Source organism: Narcine bancroftii, chromosome 3 (genome assembly GCF_036971445.1).
Source record: "Narcine bancroftii isolate sNarBan1 chromosome 3, sNarBan1.hap1, whole genome shotgun sequence".
NCBI classification, from domain to species: Eukaryota; Metazoa; Chordata; class Chondrichthyes; order Torpediniformes; family Narcinidae; genus Narcine; species Narcine bancroftii.
In genome coordinates this window covers 262,886,722-262,911,016 of record NC_091471.1, presented here as the reverse complement: position 1 = coordinate 262,911,016, position 24,295 = coordinate 262,886,722, and the positions used below count along the sequence as shown (strand labels likewise).

Below are 24,295 nucleotides of genomic sequence, written 5' to 3'. Positions count from 1 at the left end.
TCAGTGATTCACTGTATAAACATAATATAATAATTCATTCAACTCTTACACAATACAATGCTAATTAATGCTTTCAAGTATAAAGGAGATTTAAAGCCTATCAGGCCCTTGTAGAGAAATCAGCAGGTAACTTGAGCCTTTTTTTCCCACTGGCATCCCAGTTAATTGGCCATTCAGTGTCCTGGTTAAAGAAGCCATTATGCTGTTCCCACTGCACCACTTTTAACCAGGACACTACTTGTTTACACATTGACCACAAATCATTCCCAAGGATAGGAAAGAATACCTTCAACTGGAAATTTGTCCTTTTTTTCACTGGGTTAATCGGCACACCGGCATCAGCTGACACTAGGGATGTGAGTAGGTGTCAAGGCCTTCAATCCCTGGTGTGATTTTGCACGATTTGACACCGATGTGCCTATTGATTTGCTTTTCCACTGGACCCTTAACCAGTGAATTGGCTGTCAATTTCTGGGACAAGGTTCCAGTAAAAAAGGGACTTTAGACTGACTTTGCAGTTGATTTAAAATGACCATTTAGCATTGTTAGTCAGATCATTCCTGATCGACAAGGATCCATCCTGAGAAGAGCATTTGTCTTGGAGTCCTTTTTGGCCAGTGTGATCTGTATCAATCCCTTTTATGGTTGCTGGTAACCTCCCAAGAAAATTCATGTGATTTCTTAAATCCAGAACATGTGTTCCAAAGACAGCTCCAGGCATTATGGAGCCTTGACTCATTGGCAAAACCTACATTACATGATTCAAGAACAAAGCTAGTGCCACAAGTGCTGCAAAATTCCTGACAAGAGGTCTTTAACCTGAAATGTTGATTTTGTTTGTCTTTACGCAGATGTTGTCTGACCTGCTGGGTGTCTCTGGCAGTTTCTCTTAGTTCTGACTTCCAGTCTGTCATTTTTATTATCAGTATAAAATGTCACCAATCAAACAGGGCAGGATAGTTCCCCATGTTGCAGCTTTTACCTCACAATCAACAATTTCTGTGGTGTTTTACAGCTCTTGCTTTGCAGAAGTTGTTACAATTTCTCACACAAACAAAAAAGCCATATATTGCTCTGAAGCACCCTGAGGAGGTGAAAGGTACTTGCTAAATACAAGGACTTTCTTTGCTTACCAGTGTAAACTCTTAAACAAGAAAGATGTTCTGACACCTGAGCAGTCTTTTATTAATTGAGCCCAGGGTTCCAAACTTTGGTGAAAATTAAAGCTGCAAAGTTTTAAACATGGTAGATGTTTTAAGTAAATGTTTTTACATTGCTAAATCCACTTATCTGCATTACATTGAAAAGTCTCCTAAAGGGTGGTGAGTAGTGAACAATTTCAGCTGGGCCAGGATTGTTTTAGGAACTCACATGAATAGGGTGGTGAAGAAGGCTTTTAGTATGCTGGCCTTTAACAATCATTGCATGGAATATAGGAGTTGGGAGGTGATGTTGAGATTGTATAAGACGTTGGTGTGGCCTAATTTGGAGTTCTGTGTGCAGTTCTGGTCGCCTAATTATAGGAAGGATATAAACAGAGTGGAGAGAGTGCAGAGAAGGTTTACCTGAATGTTACCTGGGTTTAAGCATCTAGAGTATAGGGAGAGATTGGACAGATTAGGTCTTTATTCTTTGGAGCGTAGAAGGTTGAGAGGGGATTTGATAGAAGTATTTAAGATTATGAAAGGGATAGACAGAGTGGATGTGGATAGACTATTTCCGTTAAGAGGAGGAAAGATTAAAAGAAGAGAACATGAGTTAAGAATTAAGGGGCAGAGGTTTAGAGGTAACATGAGGGGGAACTTCTTTACTCAGAGAGTGGTAGCCGTGTGGAATGAGCTTCCGGGAGAAATAGTGGCGGCGGAGTCAATTGTATTATTTAAGAAAAGGTTGGACAGGTATATGGATGAGAAGAAGATAGAGGGTTATGGGCATTGTGCAGGGAGGTGGGACTAGAGAGGGGTGTTTGGTTCGGTGCGGGCTAGAAGGGCCTAATGGCCTGTTTCCGTGCTGTAATTGTTATGTTATTATATTATGTTATGTTATCAGTAGTGTTTCAAAGCAGTTTTGTTTTGTAATTTGGGCGCTCTGTTTACAATCAAACACGACAAAGTCTAATTTTAGCAGCAATTCTGAGGCAGTTTGTCACGACCAGCAGTCCATGGGGTAAGTTTTGTGATTGAAATTCAGGCTTTCCTCCAACATTCTGAATCCAAATAAAACTATTTCCATAACCACATCCATTTCTCCTTTGAACCAGAACTTAGCGTAGGAATTAAGACGTCCCTGGTCGAACCACAGTTTTTTACAACAGGAACTACATAGACCATCCGCTGTAGTCTCCAGATCTCTTTGCTACTCAGTAAATTATCATAGTGTTCAGACTAAAACTAATAGGCATATTTACAAATGCAATAATTGCATATTCAAAAGGCATGCAGCCAATTGCTAGTTGTGTAAGGCTTTCAAGATATTTAAAAACTCCAATTTATATTCAACATTTATTTGCACTTCTTTTAACTACATCTCAAAGGAAAACATTATTTATCTGTGACCCCTGTTATGTGGCCAGAGGCTGCCCTCACTGGAATGAGTAAAATGAATAAAAAGTTCAGCTGCAATATTCAAAGTAATAATGATCTGAACATAATAAACCTTGTGCACGTATCTGTAAACTCCCTAAAAACAAGGCTCCAAATTCTAGTTTCTATTTTCAGGATTAAATTTAGTGTGAAAAAGCATAATGCCTTTCAATTAAATAATGTAATTAATGTCATAAAATGCCCAGGGGTGCGGTGGGATTGGTCCTTAATTCAGAAGTAATCCAATTTTTATGCATCTATAATCCCATTTTTTTTGATAACTTTATTCATTCAACAAAGTTATTACATACAGTAAAAAAAAGTACATATTATGAACAATTTTAAAAAATTATATAAAAAAGAAGAAAAAAAAGAAAAAAAAAGAAGGACCCCCTCTCCCCCCTCTCAGCCAACTCTCTTTAGGAGAGCCAAAGAAAGGAAAAAAAACTGAAATATATTTACTAAAATCTAATCAAGGTAAATCTAAATGTAAATATTCTAAATATAAAGGCCACTTATTAAGAAAAAAAGAATAATTATCATGTAAAACATACATGATTTTTTCTATTACCAAACAAGTTTTCATCTCATTATGCCATCTATTAATATCAATCACATTAGCATTTTTCCATGTATTTGCTATACATTTTTTTGGCAACAGATCAATCTATACAAAAGCAATCTGAAATTTGTCTAATCCCAAATCTTTCAAAGGATTCAACTCACCCAACAAAAATATTGTCGGGTCCAGAGGTATTTTGATCTTATACAAATGTTCCAAAAACAATTGAATTGCTTTCCAAAAAGATTGAATATGTACACATAACCAAACTGCATGAAAAAAAGTTCCAACCGAATGACCACATCTAAAACAAGAATCTGATTCACTAAAACCATTTTTATAAAAACTTTTCAGGTGTTAAATACAATTGATGTAAAAAATTGTAATTAACCATTGCATAACGAACATTTATCAATCTAATAACACGATCATGACAGATATCTAACCAGTCATTCTCAGAAAAAATAAAATTAATATCCTTTTCCCATTTAATCTTAGATCTATCCCATCCCTTTTTTGGTGCAATCACAAGAAAAGATTCAAATTTAGTCAATTTAGATGAAATCATATCTCTACCAAATATTTTGTTTTACTAGGGATCGAAGTTGATAATAAACGAATAAAGAATTCTCATTAATACCAAAATCTTCCCTCATTTGATTAAAGGATAAAAATTGACCTTCTTTAAAACAATCCCCCAAATTTTTTATACCTTTAGATTTCCAATGTAATAAACATTGATTATACATTGAAAAAGGAATAAGTTGGTTATTATATAAGTGTTAAAGTCAATAATTCACCCTTAGAATCTATCATTTTATTTTTCTTCATCCATAACTTCATTAAATGTTTTGGTATAGGCACATTATATTGTAATAAATCTAAATTCCACTGAAACAAAAATTGATGTATTTCAAATTCAGAAATATTTGCCATTTCAATTTTAGCCCAACTAGGGGGGCATTCCAAATCCATTAATGAACTAATAAATTTAAATTGAGCTGCCTCATAATAATTTTGAAAATGTGGTAAGCATAATCCCCCTAATGCATATTTCCAGGTTAGCTTATTCAAAGCTACTCTCGGAAATTTACCCTTCCATAAAAATTCCCTAACCATTTTATTTAAATTTTGAAAAAAATTCTTATTAAGTCAACACGGAATTGACTGAAACAAATATTGTATACGTGAAAAGATATTCATTTTGATTATATTTATTCTTCCAATTAAATTTATAGGAAGATCCTTCCACTTAATCAAATCAGCTTTGATCTTTTTCATTAATGATACATAATTTAATTTATATAAAGATTGATAATCAATATCCACATTTATACCTAAATATTTAATTCGATCAGTCCACTTCAAATTAGTAATATTCTTACAAACTGAATAATCTCCTTCACCTATCAGTAAAATTTCACTTTTTTCCAATTAACTTTATATCCAGACAAAGATCCATATTGTATTAAACATTCCTTCAAATGTAAAAGTGACGGAGCTGGGTTTGTTAAATACACCAATACATCGTCAGCAAATAAATTAATTTTATACTCTTCATCTAAAACTCTCATACCCTGTATCTGTGTATTTTGTCATATCAACTGTGCTAAAAGTTCAATTACTAACGCAAACAAAGCTGGAGACAAAGGACAACCTTGTTGAATTGAACAAGTTAATTTAAAAAGTTCCGAGATCTGACCACTTGTCAATACCCTGGTTATTGGTTTATTGTATAAAGTTGTAATCCAACCAATAAAAGAAGGACTAAACTTAAATTTCTCTAAGACTTTAAATAAAAAGTTCCACTCAACTCTGTCAAAAGCCTTTTCTGCATCAAGAGATATCACCATCGGATGGTCAGGGCACTGTCGATATATATTAATCAAACTAATCACTCGAAGAATATTATCTGAAGCATACCTATTCTTTATGAAACCTGTTTGATCAACATGTATCAGCTTGGGTAAAAATTTAGCCAATCGATTCACTAATACTTTAGCTATTATTTTATAGTCTACATTCAACAAAGAAATTAGTCTATATGAAGACACCTTTAACGGATCTCTATCCTTCTTAGGAATTACAGTAATTAAGGCACTAGAGCATGATTCAGGTAAATCATAATGTTCATTAATCTGTCGTATCACATCTACAAACACTGTAGCTAAATCATCATAAAATACCTTATAAAATTCAACTGAAAACCCATCATCACCAGGTGATTTTCCATTCGGTATTTCCAACATAGCCGATTTAATTTCTAAATCAGTAAAAGGAGCCTCCAGCTCCAATATGTCTTCTTCTCCTAGTACCGGTAATTTCAACACCGATTAAAAAAGAGTAAATTGATCCACTCTCCTGTTTTTCCTCAGGTATATAATTTCTTATAAAATGAATGAAACTCATCATTAATCTCACAAGGTTTGTAAGTAATAGTCAAATTTCAATAAACTGCATTAATAACCCTTGATACCTGTTCTTTCTTTAACTGCCATGCAAGTACTTTATGTGCTTTCTCACCCCACTCATAATTAGCATTGTTGTTTAGATCTGTTAATCAAGCATTCAAATTGATAAGATTGCAATGTATTGTATTTCAATTTCAATCCAGTCATCAACTCTATCTTCTGATTTTCTGTCACATCTCTCTGAAATTTCTTTCTAATTCATCAATCTGTTTCTCTAATTCAAGGCTCTCAGTCAGATAATTCTTTTTAATCTTAGAGGTATAACTAATTATTTGACCTGTCAAGTAAGCTTTCATAGTGTCCCACAATATAAATTTACTCTGAACGGAGTTAACATTTTCTACCAAAAAGAGATTGATTTGTTTTTTAAAAAATTCAATAAATTCCGCTTTTTTTAACATCGTATTAAATCTCCAACGAGAAGCTGCACGAACTTTTTCAGGACTCTCATAAGTAAAATACAACAAGGAATGATCTGAAATTACCCGACTTTTATATTCTGGTTGCAGTATTTTCCCCTGTAAATGAGCCGATACTAAAAAAAAAATCAATTCTGGAAAAAGATTAATGTCTAAATGAATAATAAAATGAGAAATCCTTCTCTGTTGGGTTAAGACGTCACCAAATGTCCTCTAAATTAAAATCTTTCATCAAAGCTCAAATTTGAATTGCCATTTTAGATTTTTTAACATTTTTTGGAGATTTATCTAATAAAGGTTCCAAAACAGAGTTAAAATCTCCTCTAACCAGAACATTTTCATAGCTTGCCCTATAATCCCATTTCTGTACCATTTCATACATCATGTTCTCTCATTTACAGTATCGATATAATTCTAATTTCAGCAACTCATTCCTGATACACTTGAATTTTTATTTAAAAATTCGTCCATCTGTTATGATACTCATTGTTCTTTTCTCTATGAGTGTCTCTAACTTGTAGCTCCATTATTATGTGAGTACCATAGATTGCAAGTACCCCTCCAGGTCTCTGTCAGCACTGGAAATGTTTTGTTGCCTCAGCATTACTGAACTCCCTACCCTACAATCCAGAAGGATTCAAGAAAGTGACTCACCGCCACTTACTCAAGGGCAGTTAGCAATAAAACATGTTTTATCAGCAAATCAGAGATTCTGTAAAAATGAATGAAAAAAAATTATTTCCCCTTCCTCTTTCTGCATTTTCCTTTCATGTTTTAGTTTAACGTCTTTACTCACTGATCAATTTTCTCTTTCTGCAAGGATAATGGTGCAGTGCTAGTTCAAGTTAAGTCTTCCAGTGTAAATTGCTTCCTGTTGCCCCTGGCATCCTGATCCTAACAATCCATTGCACTTTTTTCTGCTATAGAGTGGATGAGATATATTCATGCATATAATCTGTCTTTTAGTCACAAGTACAGCTCATGAAATACAGAGGGAAACAGTAAGATCCAGCTACAAAATGTTTATTTTTCAATATGATGCTCTAAATTGTTTGAACTTAATCAGCTCATTGATCTATAAGAGTAAACTTTCAAACAACCTGGGAATCTCAGTTGCTTCTCCATCTCAGCAAAAATTTATCTCCATTACCCCATCAGCAAAAATCAAAATACTGCAGATGCTGTAATCTGGCGCAAAAAACCTGGTGCCAGTAGCCATTGCTTATTCTCTTAAATTAAATTTAAATTTAGACATACAGCAAGTCCTTTCTGCCAAATTAACCTACAACTCCCGTACATTTGGAATGGAGGGAGGAAACTGGAGCATCCAGAGGAAACCGATGCAGTCATAGGGAAATTCCTTTCAGACAGCGCTGGATCACTGGCGCTGTAACAGCATTGAGCTAACTGTGCTGCCCTAACTTGGTTGGTAACTTGTTCTTTTCCATTTCTGAATAAACAATATTGTTGTCAAAACATAAACTTTCCTCTCTTTCACTCTTTCTCCCTTCATCATGCACATTTTCATCATCTCTTGCTTCCCCTTTCCTTAAGGAATGCTAATAGATTGCACTGTTGATTTTGCTTTAGCGATAGAAATTTGTCAATGTGCCTGGGTAAAATGCTAATTCTCTTCTTACCATCCCCTGGGAATGTTTACTGAAGAACACAGTAGTGTGGAAATGTTTTTGTGGCAGGAATCCAAAACCTCACCAAACAATTGGTCTTTTGTTTGAAGAGCTTTTCGCAGTCTTAAACCTTGCCCGGCCTGAATCAGACTTACAGATTTTTTTCTTCAAAGGGATAATTAACATTCAGAGAGTCAACAGCAATTACACTAATCAGGGGTTGGACTGATAAATATTTTATTCAGAAGAATCAGGTTTAATTTGAATCATGCATGGCAAGTGTTGCTGGTTTGGTATCCTTGCTGACAAAAGTTAATCTTTTAACCCTTATAGCATTAATAAATTCAGTGAATTTATTGCATGCCTAATGGAGCCAAATGCCCATAATAATGTTGGTTGCTTTTTACCTTATGCTATTGCAGGCTTGTTGTGACTACATCCTTTGTGTATGAGTTCTGAGGCAGATTTACCATCTGAACCATAGTGCATTCATTTTTGTTTCACCATTTCCCTTGCTGATCTCAGCAGCGGAGAACTGAGACGTTTAGAAGAGTCAGTTTTATGCTAGATTTTATGCGATTGCTGATGCTGCCTACGGATCCACACTTCCTAGGTTAGTTGGATCTCCAGCTGCTTCCTGGTTGTTTCACTGCTGCTGAGAAGGGTGGAAGTGAGATGTAGAGTCTGGTGGGGTGGTAGGTGAGTTGAATCATGTCTTTGTTGCGTCTAGGGGTGGAGGGGGACAGGCCAGATGAAGGGTTGAAAGGACATGATTTGGGGAAGGCATTAAAGAGCAAGGATGAACTGGCTTCAATGCTAGAAGGAAGAGCAGACTCTGAGAGGGGCACGCAAGGCAGCTGTTATCAGAATTTCAAACAGATCAGTCAATAAATTATTGGTAAGTTTAGGAGCAAGAAGTTCCAAGACCTACTTTAACATCCAGGCAGCATTATACACATTTAGGCCCATGAGGCAAAAATACGGGTGGAACAGTTGGCGTAGCGGTTAGCACAACACCATAACATCCCCAGCAAAAGGTTCAGATTTGTAAATTGTAAAAATTCCCAACATCTGATATTGCTCCAATAAACCAAAAATTTTAAGGAAAGGAACAATGGAATCCTTACTATCAATGATGATATTGTGTTTATTCTGTAAGGTCTTCATCAATAAATTGAGTTGGTCAAAGATATCTGCCAGATAAAATATGTCCACCTTTGCATCAATGTGTTTATCTCCATGATCATTATAGAACATAGAACATTACATATAAAATTTTAAAAAACTACCCGAGGTCTCCCCTAAACTTTCCTCCCTTCATTTTATAGAGAAGTCCTCTGGTATTTGCTATTTCTGCCCTGGGAAAAGGGTGCTGGCTGTCCACCCTATCTATGCCTCTCAGAATCTTGTAGACCTCTATTAAGGCACCTCTCATCCTTCCTTGCTCCAAAGGCAAAAGTCCTAGCTTTGCTAACCATGCCTCATTAGATTTATTTTCCAATCCAGGAAAAACCTCCTTTGTACCCTCTCCACATCCATCCTATAATAAGGTGACCAGAAGTGAATAGAAGTGTGATCTCACCAGATATTTGTAGAGTTGCAACATGACCTCTGGACTCTTGAACTCAATCCCCCTATTAATGAGGCCCAGCATCCCATAGGCCTTCTTAACTATTCTATCAACCTGAACAGAAACCTTGAGAGATGTATGGATTTGGACCCCAAGATTCCTCTGTTATCCACACTCCTAATTAACTGACCATTAACTCAGTATTCAGTCTTCTGGTTTAACCTTCCAAAATGCATCACCTAACATTTATCTGGATTGAACTCTTTCTGCCCAATTCTTCATCCTGTCTATACCCTTTTGTAACCTACAACAACCTTCAGCACCATCCCCAACTCATCCCACCTTCATATTATCTGCAAACTTACTGATCTATCCTTCCACTTCTTCATCTAGGTCATTTATAAAAATCATAAAGAGCAGGGGTCCCAAAACAGATGCCTGCGGGTCTCTACTAATCATTGACCTCCAGGCAGAATACTTTCTGCCCACTACTACTCTCTGCTTTCTGCACGTAAGACCATTTTTAATCCACACAGTCAAGGTCCCACTGATCCCATGCCTCATGATTTTCTGAACGAGTCTCTCATGGGGGACCTTGTTAAATGCCTTACTAAAATCTATATGGATGGTATCTACCACCCTACCTTCATCAATTTCTCTTTTTTTCCTTAAAATCTGAATTAGGCATAGCCTTCCCTTCATAAACCCATGCTGACTATCCTTGAGTAGAATGTACTTCATCAAATGCTCCCTAAGAATCCTCTCCAATAGTTTGCACACCACTGACGTAAGTCTCATTGATCTATAATTTCCAGGATTCTCCCCATTACCTTCTTTAAACAAACGGACCACATTGGCCATTCTCCAATCCTCTGGCACCTCCCCTGTGGCCAAGGAGGACTCAAAGATCATAGCTGATGCCCCAACTATCTCTTCCTTCCCTTCCTACAGCATCCTGCATTATTGTGTCCAGCCCAGGCGACTTGTCAATTTTAATGTTTTTAAGAAGATCCAACACTTTCTCTTCCTTAATGTCAACATAGGCCATTTCTATTCTGACTTTATCCTAATCAAGGTCCTTTTCTCTTGTGAATAATTTCTAAGAAAAAAGCAAAAAAAAAGTGTCCCAGAGTGCAACAAAACGATAAAGACAATGCCCTTTGAACAGACAACTCACCTCGGCCTGTAGCAGCAGCACCTGGACATGGTCATCATCTTCTTCACACAGCTGCTGGAATAGATCTTCTTGAAAGGGATGCGATTATATAAAGTTTGTGGGTTTTATGACATCGAAAGCGAAGCATTTAAACATCCCTCTCAGTTTTTAGGCAGTGAGTGATACAATGTACAGTAAAGTGGCGAGCTCTCCACTGGCCATCGTGTCAGAGGTGCACCAAAGAAGAGGTACAAGGACTGCCTAAAGAAATCTCTTGGTGCCTGCCCCATTGACCACCGCCAGTGGGCTGATCTCGCCTCCAACCGTGCATCTTGGCGCCTCACAGTTCGGCGGGCAGCAACCTCTTTTGAAGAAGACCGCAGAGCCCATCTCACTGACAAAAGACAAAGGAGGAAAAACCCAACACCCAACCCCAACCAACAAATTTTCCCCTGCAACTGTGCCTGCCTGTCCCGCATCGGACTTGTCAGCCACAAACGAGCCTGCAGCTGACGTGGACATTTACCCCTCCATAAATCTTCGTCCGTGAAGCCAAGCCAAAGAAAGAAAGACTGAAGGTATATTTTTCAGGCGTGTGATGAAGCCTCATATTGTCCAACCATTGAAGCAGCATCATCAGTTGAAGAAGCAATGTTGTTCTTGAATGGAATATTGTTCTAGTTGATGTAATTCTTAATTTCTTCAAAAATCATCAGTCTATTAGTATTTATTTCTGACAAACATCTCTTCCATCAGCTTATTTCCATTCCAGAATCTGGCATAAGTCGTAAGAAAGAGCATCGTGCTCTTGTGCAGTGGATTTGTTTAATTGTCAAGAGAATTTCTTGGATTGTAATGAAATGACTAATTGTTTTTTATTGTCCCTTGCTATCCCATCAATTCTTCTAGAATCAGTGGAATTACTTAAAGGAATTGTCTGAATAGTTTCTTTGGCATACAAGTTCACGATGTTAAATACTACTATGGACACTGAAGACAAATTAAGTGGCTCAGCAATGTAATAAGCATTTCCACATTTAGTAATCAATTCACCTATCTTGAATGATGCAAGAAGACCTTTTTTTTTAAATTTCTGTGACATTTCAGTTTGAGCATTGGACTTCTCTGGAAATTATCTCGAAGGGTTTTGAAATACTGTATATTTCAGTGCGTAAGTCGAGTCTTTTCAAATCCTTGAAAATCACTCAAGAATGAGGGGTCGACTTGTTCACCAGTTACACTTTTGAGACCTTAAATTCAACTCAAAAAAGCACTTAATGTAGACTCGGTGTATAAGATGACTCTGGAAACACCTCCCCTCTGCTGGCGCTACTGCTCCCCAACATCTCTCCATCACCGAATGCCATCATAACCTACCCAGATATTCTACAATTGTAGAGTCCGAGGTCGCCACTCCTGCCCAGTAGGCCTAAGGTTGCTGCTCCTACCCAGTAGGCCTGAGGTTGCCACTCCTGCCCAGTAGGCCTAAGGTTGCTGCTCCTGCCCAGTAGGCCTGAGGTCGCCACTCCTGCCCAGTAGGCCTAAGGTTGCTGCTCCTGCCCAGTAGGCCTGAGGTCGCCACTCCTGCCCAGTAGGCCTAAGGTTGCTGCTCCTGCCCAGTAGGCCTGAGGTCGCCACTCCTGCCCAGTAGGCCTAAGGTTGCTGCTCCTGCCCAGTAGGCCTGAGGTCGCCACTCCTGCCCAGTAGGCCTAAGGTTGCTGCTCCTGCCCAGTAGGCCTGAGGTCGCCGCTCCTGCCCAGTAGGCCTAAGGTTGCTGCTCCTGCCCAGTAGCTCCTGCCTGGGAGCTGATATGTAGCTGTGGTTCCTGCACCAAACACACTTGGACAGCGAGGCAACTTCTTTGATACTGGCAGCACCACAGCCAATGTCGATAACTGAGTCACCATTGCCAACTCCAGCTGCAGCCAATGCTGAAGATTTGGACCCAGCTCCATTTGGTATCTTCCCGGCCAGAAGCAAAGGTTTTTTTAAAACTTGCTTGCTTAATTTACAGATTTGTTACTTGACGATTGAGGTGTAACAACATTTGGGTTGTTGCTGGGTGGCCAGGACAGCGGTCTCTGGCATGTTCCTTGCAGAAAATTGGGGGGGTGTCGACATATACCCAATATATGATTAAAATCACGAAAATGGGGACCCAACTTTATCTGAAGGTCAACGTACAGTAAAATATACGATAATTCAAGGGTTTATCTTTATGTACAGTTCCTAAATGTTGCTTCAGCTTGCTTGGCCTCGTACTATTGTTTGAACATTTATTCAAACAAATCAAACACATGGACAGAGAAGGGCTTTCAGGTGATGTAATGAAGCAATATAAGTCTCTTCTTTGGCTTGGCTTCGCGGACGAAGATTTATGGAGGGGGTAAATGTCCACGTCAGCTGCAGGCTCGTTTGTGGCTGACAAGTCCGATGTGGGACAGGCAGGCACGGTTCCAGCGGTTGCAAGGGAAAATTGGTGGGTTGGGGTTGGGTGTTGGGTTTTTCCTCCTTTGTCTTTTGTCAGTGAGGTGGGCTCTGCAGTCTTCTTCAAAGGAGGTTGCTGCCCGCCGAACTGTGAGGTGCCAAGATGCACGGTTTGAGGCGATATCAGCCCACTGGCAGTGGTCAATGTGGCAGGCACCAAGAGATTTCTTTAGGCAGTCCTTGTACCTCTTCTTTGATGCACCTGTGACACGATGGCCAGTGGAGAGCTCGCCATATAACACGATCTTGGGAAGGCGATGGTCCTCCATTCTGGAGACGTGACCTACCCAGCGCAGTTGGATCTTCAACAGCGTGGATTCGATGCTGTCAGCCTCTGCCATCTCGAGTATTTCGATGTTGGGGATGAAGTCTCTCCAATGAATGTTGAGGATGGAATGGAGACAACGCTGGTGGAAGCGTTCTAGAAGCCGTAGGTGATGCCGGTAGAGGACCCATGATTCGGAGCCGAATAGGAGTGTGGGTATGATAACGGCTCTGTATACGCTTATCGTTTTGAGGTTTTTCAGTTGGTTGTTTTTCCAGACTCTCTTGTGTAGTCTTCCAAAGGCGCTATTTGCCTTGGCGAGTCTGTTGTCTATCTCGTTGTCGATCCTTGCATCCAATGAAATGGTGCAGCCGAGATAGGTAAACTGGTTGACCATTTTGAGTTTTGTGTGCCCGATAGAGATGTGGGGGGGCTGGTAATCATGGAGGGGAGCTGGCTGATGGAGGACCTCAGTTTTCATCAGGCTGACTTCCAGGCCAAACATTCTGGCAGTTTCCGCAAAACAGGATGTCAAGCGCTGAAGATCTGGCTCTTAATGGGCAACTAAAGCGGCATCGTCTGCAAAGAGTAGTTCACGGACAAGTTGCTCTTGTGTCTTGGTGTGAGCTTGCAGGCGCCTCAGATTGAAGAGACTGCCATCCGTACGGTACCGGATGTAAACAGCGTCTTCATTGTTGAGGTCTTTCATGGCTTGTTTCAGCATCATGCTGAAGAAGATTGAAAAGAGGGTTGGTGCGAGAACGCAGCCTTGCTTCACGCCATTGTTAATGGAGAAGGGTTCAGAGAGCTCATTGCTGTATCTGACCCGACCTTGTTGGTTTTCGTGCAGTTGGATAAGCATGTTGAGGAACTTTGGGGGGCATCCGATGCGCTCTAGTATTTGCCAAAGCCCTTTCCTGCTCACGGTGTCGAAGGCTTTGGTGAGGTCAACAAAGGTGATGTAGAGTCCTTTGTTTTGTTCTCTGCACTTTTCTTGGAGCTGTCTGAGGGCAAAGACCATGTCAGTAGTTCCTCTGTTTGCGCGAAAGCTGCACTGTGATTCTGGGAGAACATTCTCGGCGACACTAGGTATTATTCTATTTAGGAGAATCCTAGCGAAGATTTTGCCTGCAATGGAGAGCAGCGTGATTCCCCTGTAGTTTGAGCAGTCTGATTTCTCGCCTTTGTTTTTGTACAGGGTGATGATGATGGCATCAAGAAGGTCCTGAGGCAGTTTTCCTTGGTCCCAACAAAGCTTGAAAAACTCATGCAGTTTGGCATGCAGAGTTTTGCCGCCAGCCTTCCAGACCTCTGGGGGGGATTCCATCCATACCTGCTGCTTTGCCACTTTTTATTTGTTCAATTGCCTTGTATGTCTCTTCCCAGGTGAGGACCTCATCCAGCTCTAGCCTTAGGGGGTGTTGAGGGAGCTGGAGCAGGGCGGAATCTTGGACTGAGCGGTTGGCACTGAAAAGAGATTGGAAGTGTTCTGACCATCGGTTGAGGATGGAGATCTTGTCGCTGAGGAGGACTTTCCCGTCTGAGCTGCGCAGCGGGCTTTGGACTTGGGATGAGGGGCCGTACACAGCCTTTAGAGCCTCGTAAAAACCCCTGAAGTCGCCAATGTCCGCGCTGAGCTGGGTTTGTTTGGCGAGGCTAGTCCACCACTCATTTTTGATCCCCCGGAGTTTTACTCTAGAAGCAGTTAGCTCAAAATTTGGCTTAAATTTTACGGAAAACAATGAGCAATGCATATCTTCTTCAATAAAAGCTGTCAGAAGGAGATATTCACCACCCGTCACAGAAACTCAAAGCAAAATTAGGATATATGGAGCAAAGTTTTTCGGCCTGCATGCTTATTTCCTGGAATTGAAGGTGATAAAACAAACAAGCAAGACTACGTGAAAGGCATTTTATAGCCAAAGCTGGTTCCAAGTAACGTCGAAGCAAGGAACGCTCTTTAAACATCGGTAATTTTCTACATTTATCTCTGTCATTCTAAGCTGTCTCCAAATGCTTCCAAATCTCATGTTGCTTGGCAAAGCTTGGCAAAGCCTAGCAGCCAAGTCCTTTCCTTCCCCAAAAAATGTTTAATCCATTCACTTTCCATGCCCCCCCCCCGTACCATGGGTCCCCCCTTATTAAGGATTTCAGTTTGTGGCCCCATTGAGAATGCTGGTACAGATCAATAGACAAGGCCTCTGGATCCAGTGATCAATGAGAGTTACTGAAGCTGAACGTAATCTCACTGAAAGGCAGAAAATATCTAAGGCCTTTGAAATATTTCCGACTAACTGGATGCATTTTAATAGCTTGCAAAAAAAAAACATCTTTTGTGACATCTTATGCCACACTTTCCCCCATCTAGCCTCTCCATTTCCTCTTCATAAAACAGAAGTTGAGTGATTCCTGTTTAAAAATCATTTTGGCACTCCGAACCCACACAAGGCAAGGGGACGAGAACATCTGGTCAGGTCTTGAAGAGTGCACAGACCAATTAATGGAGGTCTTTATGGACATCTTCAACACTTTGTTGCAGCAATCTATCATTCCTGCTGGTTCCAAGACTGCCACCGTCATCCCAGTACCAAAGAGGGTGACCAGAACAGACCTCGATGACGACCGCCCATGGTACTGATATTATGAAATACTTGAAGCATCTGCAGATGGAACACATCAAAACAAACCTCCCAGAAACATTGGACCCATTTCAATTTGTCAATAGAAGAAACCATTTCACTAATGATGCTGTAGCCTTTCCCACAAGCTGCTGTTCATTGATTTCAACTCGGCATTTATAGAGTCATTCCCAAGAGGTTGGTGGAGAAGCTGTCCTCGCTGGGACTCAACACCACCCTCTGTAACTGGATTCTGCACTTCCTTACGGAAAGCCCGCAGTCTCTCTGGGTCAGTACAGAATGTCGATCATCACCACACTGAGCATTGGCTCACCTCAGGGCTATGGGTTCAGCCCGCTCCTGTTCATGCTACTGACCCAGGACGCAACACCAGATTCAGCTCCAACAGTGCCATCAAGTTTTCAGATGACACAACAGTAGTTGGCCTCATCAGCAACAATGATGAGTCGCACTATAGAGAGGTGGAAAATGTCACGATATTGTGTGAGAATACCAATATGAGTCTCAATGTGGGCTAGATGAAGTAGTTGATTGTGGACTTTAGGAGGACCAGGAATGACCACCTTCCACTACACATTAATAACTCAGTAGTGGGGAGAATAGAGAGCGCCAAGTTCCTTGGAGTCTGCTTATCAAGTGACCTACCATGGACACACAACATCTCCTCACTTGTCAAGAAGGTGCAACAGCGACTTTACTTCCTGAGAAGGCTGAAGAGGGCAAGGCCATCATCATGTCAACCTTCTACATCAGCTCTTTCGGGAGCATCCTGGCTGGCTGCATCATAGTGTGGTTTGGTATATCTAGAAAAGTGGATGGGAGGTCAATCCACAGATCCGTAAGAGTAGAAGAGAGGATAACTGGAGTCTCCCCTCCCCCCCCCCCCCGCCCCATCAATGTAATCTACGAGGATCATTGTCTGAAGAGGGCACACAAAATCATTTAGGACCTCATCCACCGTACACATGCATCTTTCCGTTGCTCCTGTCAGGAAAGAGTTACAGGAGTATTAGAGCCACCACCACTAGGCTGAGGAACAGCTTCTTCCCATGGGCAGTGAGAATGCTGAACAACCAAAGAAACTGCTTACACTAACCATCGAGTCTCTGATTAAATACTATTTATTATTTTTAAATATGTATATTTGTCCTGCATATGTGTGTTTTATCTAGTTGTGTGTTTTGCATATTTTGCACCCAAGGACCAGAGAACACTGTTTCGTTGGGTTGTACTTGTGCAATCGGATGATGAATAAACTTGAACTTGAAATCTAATAACCCTTTTAGATAATTAAGTGGCAAGTTATATATTGTATGATGCTTGGGTGATAAAAGCAAAGTAAAAACCACTTTTCTGGGAAAATTGCAGTAAGATAGTTTCCATCCCATTAGCCATTGAAGAGGCAGTTTAATGGAATTGCACCGACAGAGTGTATTAGAGAACCCAGTTCACATTGTCGGGAGGCGTTATTGCAATCAGGGAAATATGGTTCATCTTTATAGAATGCTGCAGCTATTCACACGGGAGCACTCTGACAACATTAAAATAGTGTTGCAAAATGGATTTAATTACAAAGGATCACAGTAAAGAAAAATACTGACCTGATGTAGAATGTTTTGGATAGAGAACATTTGTGAAATATTGAGCCTTCCATGATGAGCATGGCAGAGGTTACGATGTCGTCGGTGTCATCATTATCGCACCTTGATGAAGGGATCATGTACCTTTGCTACATGAAAGAAATGTTTGACCTGCTGAGCTTCTCCAGCATTTTTGTGTTTTTTACCTCAACTGTGGTGTCTGCAGAATTTTGTGAATTACTAGTGTCATTATTGATGTATCTATTCTTTAATCTGCCTGACAGAACAGTGTGAAACATAGAAACATAGAAGATAGGTGCATCTAATTTGTCTTTGTTTTTTTATCGGTTAGGAATGGCAGCTCTGGACAGCAAAGCATCTGGTAAAATGGGAATTCGAGCTGTAGTTTTTTACATGATAACCACCGTCATAGCCGTGTTCATCGGAATCATCATGGTTGTAATCATCCACCCTGGGAAAGGATCGAAGATTGACCTACATCGGGAGGGAAAGATTGAGCAGGTGCAGGCAGCTGATGCTTTCATGGATCTAATCAGGTCAGTGAGTCTCAAAATGAAAAGTAGTGTGTTGTACAATAATCAGATAAATATCAAAGCAGTGCATTAGGTGACCTTTTATCTCAAGGAGGTGGCTTTAAATTACTGAATAAACTCCAGGATTTGAAAGGCTTACTCCTTTCTCTTTGCTTCTTTGAAAGAAATCAGGGATATTACGTATTCTGTCCTCTTGGTGCCAATTTTTGTCTCTGAGAAACTCAACAGTAGATGAGCCAAGTATTTTAAGCACTAAATTCCTTTACATTGTTACATAGCAGGAGACTGAAGTAGCAGAAATTTAGCTTCTTCAGAAATCCCAGTGGTTCTGCTCTGTGTATGAGCACTGTCAGATATTTTATTATAGAATATAGAGCATTACAGCCCCTTCAACCCATGATATTACACTAAGCATTGTGAAGCTACTCAACACTATCTAATTTTTCCACCTCTCACATCCATTATTACATATCAACATTCCTTCTTGAAAGCATTTTCTTATTTCTGCATGAAATGAGTTTCAGCGCATCATGGCAGTGCTTTAATCACAAGGACTGCAGCAGTTCAAGAAGGCTGCTCACCATCATCTTCGGAAAAGCACTATGGGCAGTGAGTCCTGGCCTTTCCAACTTATTAAGGTATTCACAGATATCCTCAATATCTCACTTCTCCTATTTCAAACAGGTGTCAATCACACCAGTGCCCAAGAAGAGCGTTGTAACCTGCCTTAACGACTATCAACCAGTAGCATTTACATCAACAGTGATGAAGTGTTTTGAAAGGCTGGTGATGAAGTAGATCAGCTCCTGTCTGAGCTGTGACATAGATCCATTCCCATTCACCTATCGTGGAATCAGGTCTATGGTAGATGCCATCTCACTGGCTCTACACAAAGCCTTGGACAGCAAAGATGCATTCATCAGGATGCTCTTTATTCACTATAGTTTGGCATTTAACACCATCATCTCCTCAAAACAGATTCCAAGACCTGGAGCTCAACACTCTACTGTGTAATTGGATCATGGATTTCCTCACTTCTAGACCAAAATCAGTGAAGATTAGTAAGAACTTCTCCACAATCACCATCCATACTGAAGCACCACAGGGCTGTGTTCTTAGCCCCCTGTTTTCCTCACTTTACACCTACGACTTTGGAGCTGGTTACGACAATAACACCATCTACAAATTTGCCAGCGATATCACAATAGTGGGTTGTATAAAGGAAAGGGATGAGTCAGCACACAGGATGGAGATTGAAAACTTCGCTGAATGGTACACCAACAATAACCTTGCACTCAATGTCACCAAAACTAAGGAGCTGATTATTGACTTCAGGAAAAAAAAGCCCAGGGGTATACAATCCATGATTATTGGGGGATCAGAGATGGAGAGGGTGAGCAAATATAGGTTTTTGGGAGTCACCATCTCGGATAATCTTTCCTGGATCCTACACACCAATGGCATCATGAAGAAATCACATCAGTGCTTCTACTTCCTCAGCAGTTTGCGGGGGTTTGGTATGACACCAGAAACCCTGACAAATTTTGACAGAGGTGTGGTGGAAAGTGTTCTGACCGGCTGCATCACGGTCTGGTATGGGACCACCAAAACCCCTGTGTGCAAAACCCTCCAAAAGGTAGTGGACATAGCCCAAGACATCACAGGCAAAATCTTCCCCACTACTGAGTACATTTAGAGGGAATGCTGCCATTAGAGGGTAGCAGCAATCATCAAAGACCCACACCACCCAGCACACGGTCTTTTCTCGCTGCTGCCATCAGGAAAGAGGTACAGGTGCCACAAGACTCACACCACCGGTTCAGGAACAGCTGCTACCCCTCCACCATCAGAGTCCTCCACAACAAACTCAATCAGAGACTCATTTAAGGACTCTTACTTGTGGACTTTATTGATTTTCTTTTGTTCTCTTTGTATTGCAGTCAGTTTGTTTACAATTGTTACCTTTTGACATTTATTTATTTGTTTACTTGTTTACGGTGTGTATAGTTTGCATTACCAAATAGGGGTCATTCTGCCATGCCCATAGGAAAAAGGAATCTCAGGGTTGTATGTAATGTCATGTATGTGCTCTGACAATAAATCTGAAATGTAATGTCCACTTTTATTACCACATGAATTAATTATTGAAACATAAATGATGTGTGTGTGTGTGTGTGTGTGTGTGTGTGTGTGTGTGTCTTAAAACAGTTGAACTTTATCATTAAATTGTAGTTTATTATCAGAACCTCTTCCCTCAAAATACTCCAACGTTACTTCTCACTGAGGTATATGAAGAAGAGTTCCTCCCTTTGTGGAGAGAATTGTCCATTCAGCACTCTTCTCCTTCCAGAAGGGAGCTCTGCTATGTGGGTCCTGTTCTCCTTTCTTCTTTGAGACCAAGAGTAACACCCACTATAACATTTCAGGCCATTTTGTGTACTCATCACAGGAATAATTGAGCCACAGTTTTTATTAATCAGTTAGAAGTGGGGATGAGGTCCTGAAACAGGAATATGTAGAATTAGGTAGGAAGTTAAAAAACAGGACCTCCAAGATAGTAATCTCTGGATTGCTGCCCGTGCCACGAGCTAGTGAGGGTAGAAATAGGAGGATGTGGAGGATGAATGTGTGGCTAAAGAGATGGAGCAGGGGACAAGGGATAAGATTTCTGGATCATTGGGATCTCTTCTGGGGAAGGTCGGACCTGTACAAGAGGGATGGACTCCACTTGAACTGGAGGGGGACCAATGTGCTGGCAAGTAGATTTTCTAGAGCTGTGGGGGAAGGTTTAAACTAGTTTGGCAGGGGGGTGGAGAACAGAGGGTGAGAGCAGTGTCCAGGGAGTATGGCCACCTAGCTAGGAATAAAAAAGATAAGAAAGGTAGGATGGAGATTAGGGTAGAAGGTAAAAAAGGGAATATATGTGAGGGTCATTCTCTGAGATGCATATATTTTAATGCAAGAAGCATAGTGAACAAGGTAGATGAGCTGAGAGCATGGATAGATACTTGGGGTCACGATATTGTGGCAATTAGTGAGACCTGGCTACAGGAGGGGCAGGACTGGCAACTTAATGTTCCGGGATACATTTGTTTTAGATGTGATAGATCAGGGGGTAAAAAAGGAGGAGGAGTTGCTCTACTTGTTAGGGAGGACATTATTGCCGTGAGGTGGCAGGATGGTATGGAGGGATCGACCAGTGAGGCTGTTTGGGTGGAATTGAGGGGTGGAGGAGGCAAGAGGGTGCTAATAGGGGTGTATTACAGACCACTAAATGGGCCAAGGGAATTAGAGGAACAAATTTGTCGGGAGATAACGTATATGTGTGAAAATCATAGGGTAGTGATCATGGGAGATTTTAACTTCCCACACATTGATTGGGATACCCATACGGTTAGAGGGCTGGATGGGCTGGAGTTCGTTAAATGTGTTCAGGATTGTTTTCTAAATCAGTTAGTAGAAGAACCGACTCGGGATGGTGTAATACTGGATCTCCTGTTAGGGAATGAGCTAGGTCAGGTAGCGGACATTAATGTTGGAGAACCAAATGGGTCTAGTGATCATAATTCTGTTAGTTTTAGGGTAGTTTTAAGGAAGAGCAAGGAGAGGCCTAAAGTTGAGGTTCTGGATTGGAAAAGAGCAAATTTCGAAGGTATAAGAAGGGATTTGGGGAGTATTGAGTGGGACGGGATATTTTCAGGTAAGGATGTTAATGAAAAATGGAGGATATTCAAAAAAGAAATTTTGAGGGTACAGAGTAGTTATGTCCCAGTCTGGATCAAAGGAAAGGCTGGAAGTCATAGGGAGGCTTGGTTTTCGAGGAATATTGGAAATTTGGTTAGGAGAAAAAGGGAGGTGTACAAGAGGTATAAAGAGCAGGGAGCTGAGAAGTTAAAGGAGGACTACAAGGAGTGTAGAAGGAATCTTAAGAAAGAAATTAGAAAGGCCAAAAAAAGGCATGAAGAGGCTTTGGCTGACAGAGTAAAAATAAATCCAAAGGGTTTCTATAAGTACACTAAAAGTAAAAGATTAGTGAGAGATAAAATTGGACCCCTTGTAGATAGCGAGGGTAGGCTGAGTGAGAAGTCTGAGGAAATGGGGGAAATTTTGAATGATTTCTTTGCCTCGGTATTCACTAGGGAAAAAAATGTTGAAACAGTTGAAGTAAAGAAAAATAGTGGGGAGGTCATGAAGCATATAAGGATAACCGAGGAGGTAGTGATGGCTGTGTTAAAAAAGATAAAGGTGGATAAATCTCCCGGACCGGACAAAATATTCCCTAGGACTCTCAGGGAGGCTAGTGGACAGTTAGTAGGGCCATTAACAGAGATATTTAGGATGTCACTGGCCATGGGGCTGGTACCAAAGGATTGGAGGGTGGCGCATGTGGTTCCTCTGTTTAAGAAAGGGTCCAAATGCAAACCTGGGAATTATAGGCCTGTAAGTCTGACGTCTGTGGTGGGCAAGTTGATGGAAAGTGTTCTGAGGGATGCTATTTACAAATTTTTGGAGGTACAGGGATTGATAGGGAGTAATCAGCATGGTTTTGTCAGGGGTAGATCATGCTTGACAAACCTGATTGAGTTCTTCGAGGGGGTTACAAAAAAGGTTGATGAAGGGAAAGCTGTGGATGTTGTCTATTTGGACTTTAGTAAAGCTTTTGACAAAGTTCCCCACAGGAGGTTAGGAAAAAAAGTGGAGGCATTAGGTATAAATAAGGAGGTAGTGAAATGGATTCAGCAATGGTTGGATGGAAGGTGTCAGAGAGTAGTGGTAGAAAATTGTTTGTCCAATTGGAGGCCGGTGACTAGTGGAGTTCCTCAGGGTTCGGTCCTGGGTCCACTATTATTTGTTATATATATTAACGATCTGGATGCAGGGGTGGAGAATTGGATAAGCAAGTTTGCGGATGACACAAAGATTGGTGGTGTTGTGGACAGTGAGGTAGATTACCGTAGATTAAAAGGTGATTTAGGAAGGCTGGAGGTGTGGGCTGAGAAATGGCTGATGGAATTTAATACAGATAAATGTGAGGTGCTACATTTTGGAAAGGCAAATTTAAATAGGTCATATACATTGAATGTTAGACAATTGAGGAGTGCAGAGCAACAAAGGGATTTCGGAGTTATGGTAAATAGTACCCTCAAGGCTGATACTCAGGTAGATGGTGTGGTGAAGAAGGCATTTGGAATGTTGGCCTTCATAAATCGGAGTATTGAATTCAAGAGTAGGGAGGTTATGATGAAATTGTACAAGGCATTGGTGAGGCCAAATTTGGAGTACTGTGTACAGTTTTGGTCACCAAATTATAGGAAAGATATAAACAAAATAGAGAGAGTGCAGAGAAGGTTCACGAGAATGTTGACAGGATTTCAGGGTCTGAGTTACAGGGAAAGGTTGTGCAGACTGGGGCTTTTTTCTCTGGAGCATAGAAGATTGAGAGGGGACTTGATAGAGGTGTTTAAGATTTTAAAAGGGACAGACAGAGTAAATGTGGATAGGCTTTTTCAATTAAGAAAGGGGGAGATTCAAACTAGAGGACATGGTTTAAGATTGAAGGGGGAAAATTATAAGGGGAACATGAGGGGAAATTTCTTTACGCAGAGGATGGTGGGGATGTGGAATGAGCTTCCGGCAGACGTGGTCGAGGCGGGATCATTGGTTACATTTAAGGAAAGACTGGATCGTTACATGGATAGGAGGGGACTAGAGGGGTATGGACCAGGTGCTGGTCAGTGGGACTAGGAGGGTGGGGATTTGCTACGGCATGGACTAGTAGGGCCGAACTGGCCTGTTCTGTGCTGTAAGTGATTATATGGTTATATACATACTGTGAAAACGACCTTCAAATGAAAGTGTATGTCTACAAGCTGTGTGGTGATACTTCCAAACTATTTTGATGTAAGTGTCCAAAGCATCAACACAATGCTTATCTTGTTCTCATTCTTTTGAAATATGGAATATTCTCACACTTGCCTCAGCTTTGATCCAAATATAGTTGCTGAATTATTGCCACCGTACTAATTCTCTCCTTTTATGTTCTCCAGGAATATGTTCCCACCCAATCTAGTAGAGGCTTGTTTCAAGCAGGTGAGTAGTTAAAAAACAAAAGTAATGATTTTAAGATTTATTTTTAAATCAGGATAAGCATCATATGAGGTGCCAACTTGGATTAGCTACAACACAAACAAGCGCCTGGGACACCAATGGAACTAAACAATTTCAGAACCAATAGATTAGATCAAAATACGATTATACTGCCACATTCAGTTTCATAAAGCAGTGGGCAATTAAACAACCAATAGAAAGAGTGGACATGAATACTCCCATGTTCAATATTGATGGGTCCAATGTGAGTACAATAGCATTGAACTATTTGCAG

The 24,295-nt window shown here is 40.6% G+C and overlaps 1 protein-coding gene across 4 annotated transcripts in view; it reads left to right on the top strand.

The window, feature by feature from the left end:
* Positions 1–24,295, top strand: part of slc1a6 (solute carrier family 1 member 6) — a 118,976-nt gene that overhangs the window by 71,015 nt on the left and 23,666 nt on the right. For all 4 annotated transcript variants that reach the window (XM_069927930.1, XM_069927928.1, XM_069927929.1 and 1 more), the window contains 2 exons: positions 17,712–17,916; positions 23,961–24,003. In XM_069927930.1, coding sequence (XP_069784031.1) covers positions 17,712–17,916; positions 23,961–24,003 — 248 coding nt within the window. The remainder of the gene's footprint in view (positions 1–17,711; positions 17,917–23,960; positions 24,004–24,295) is intronic.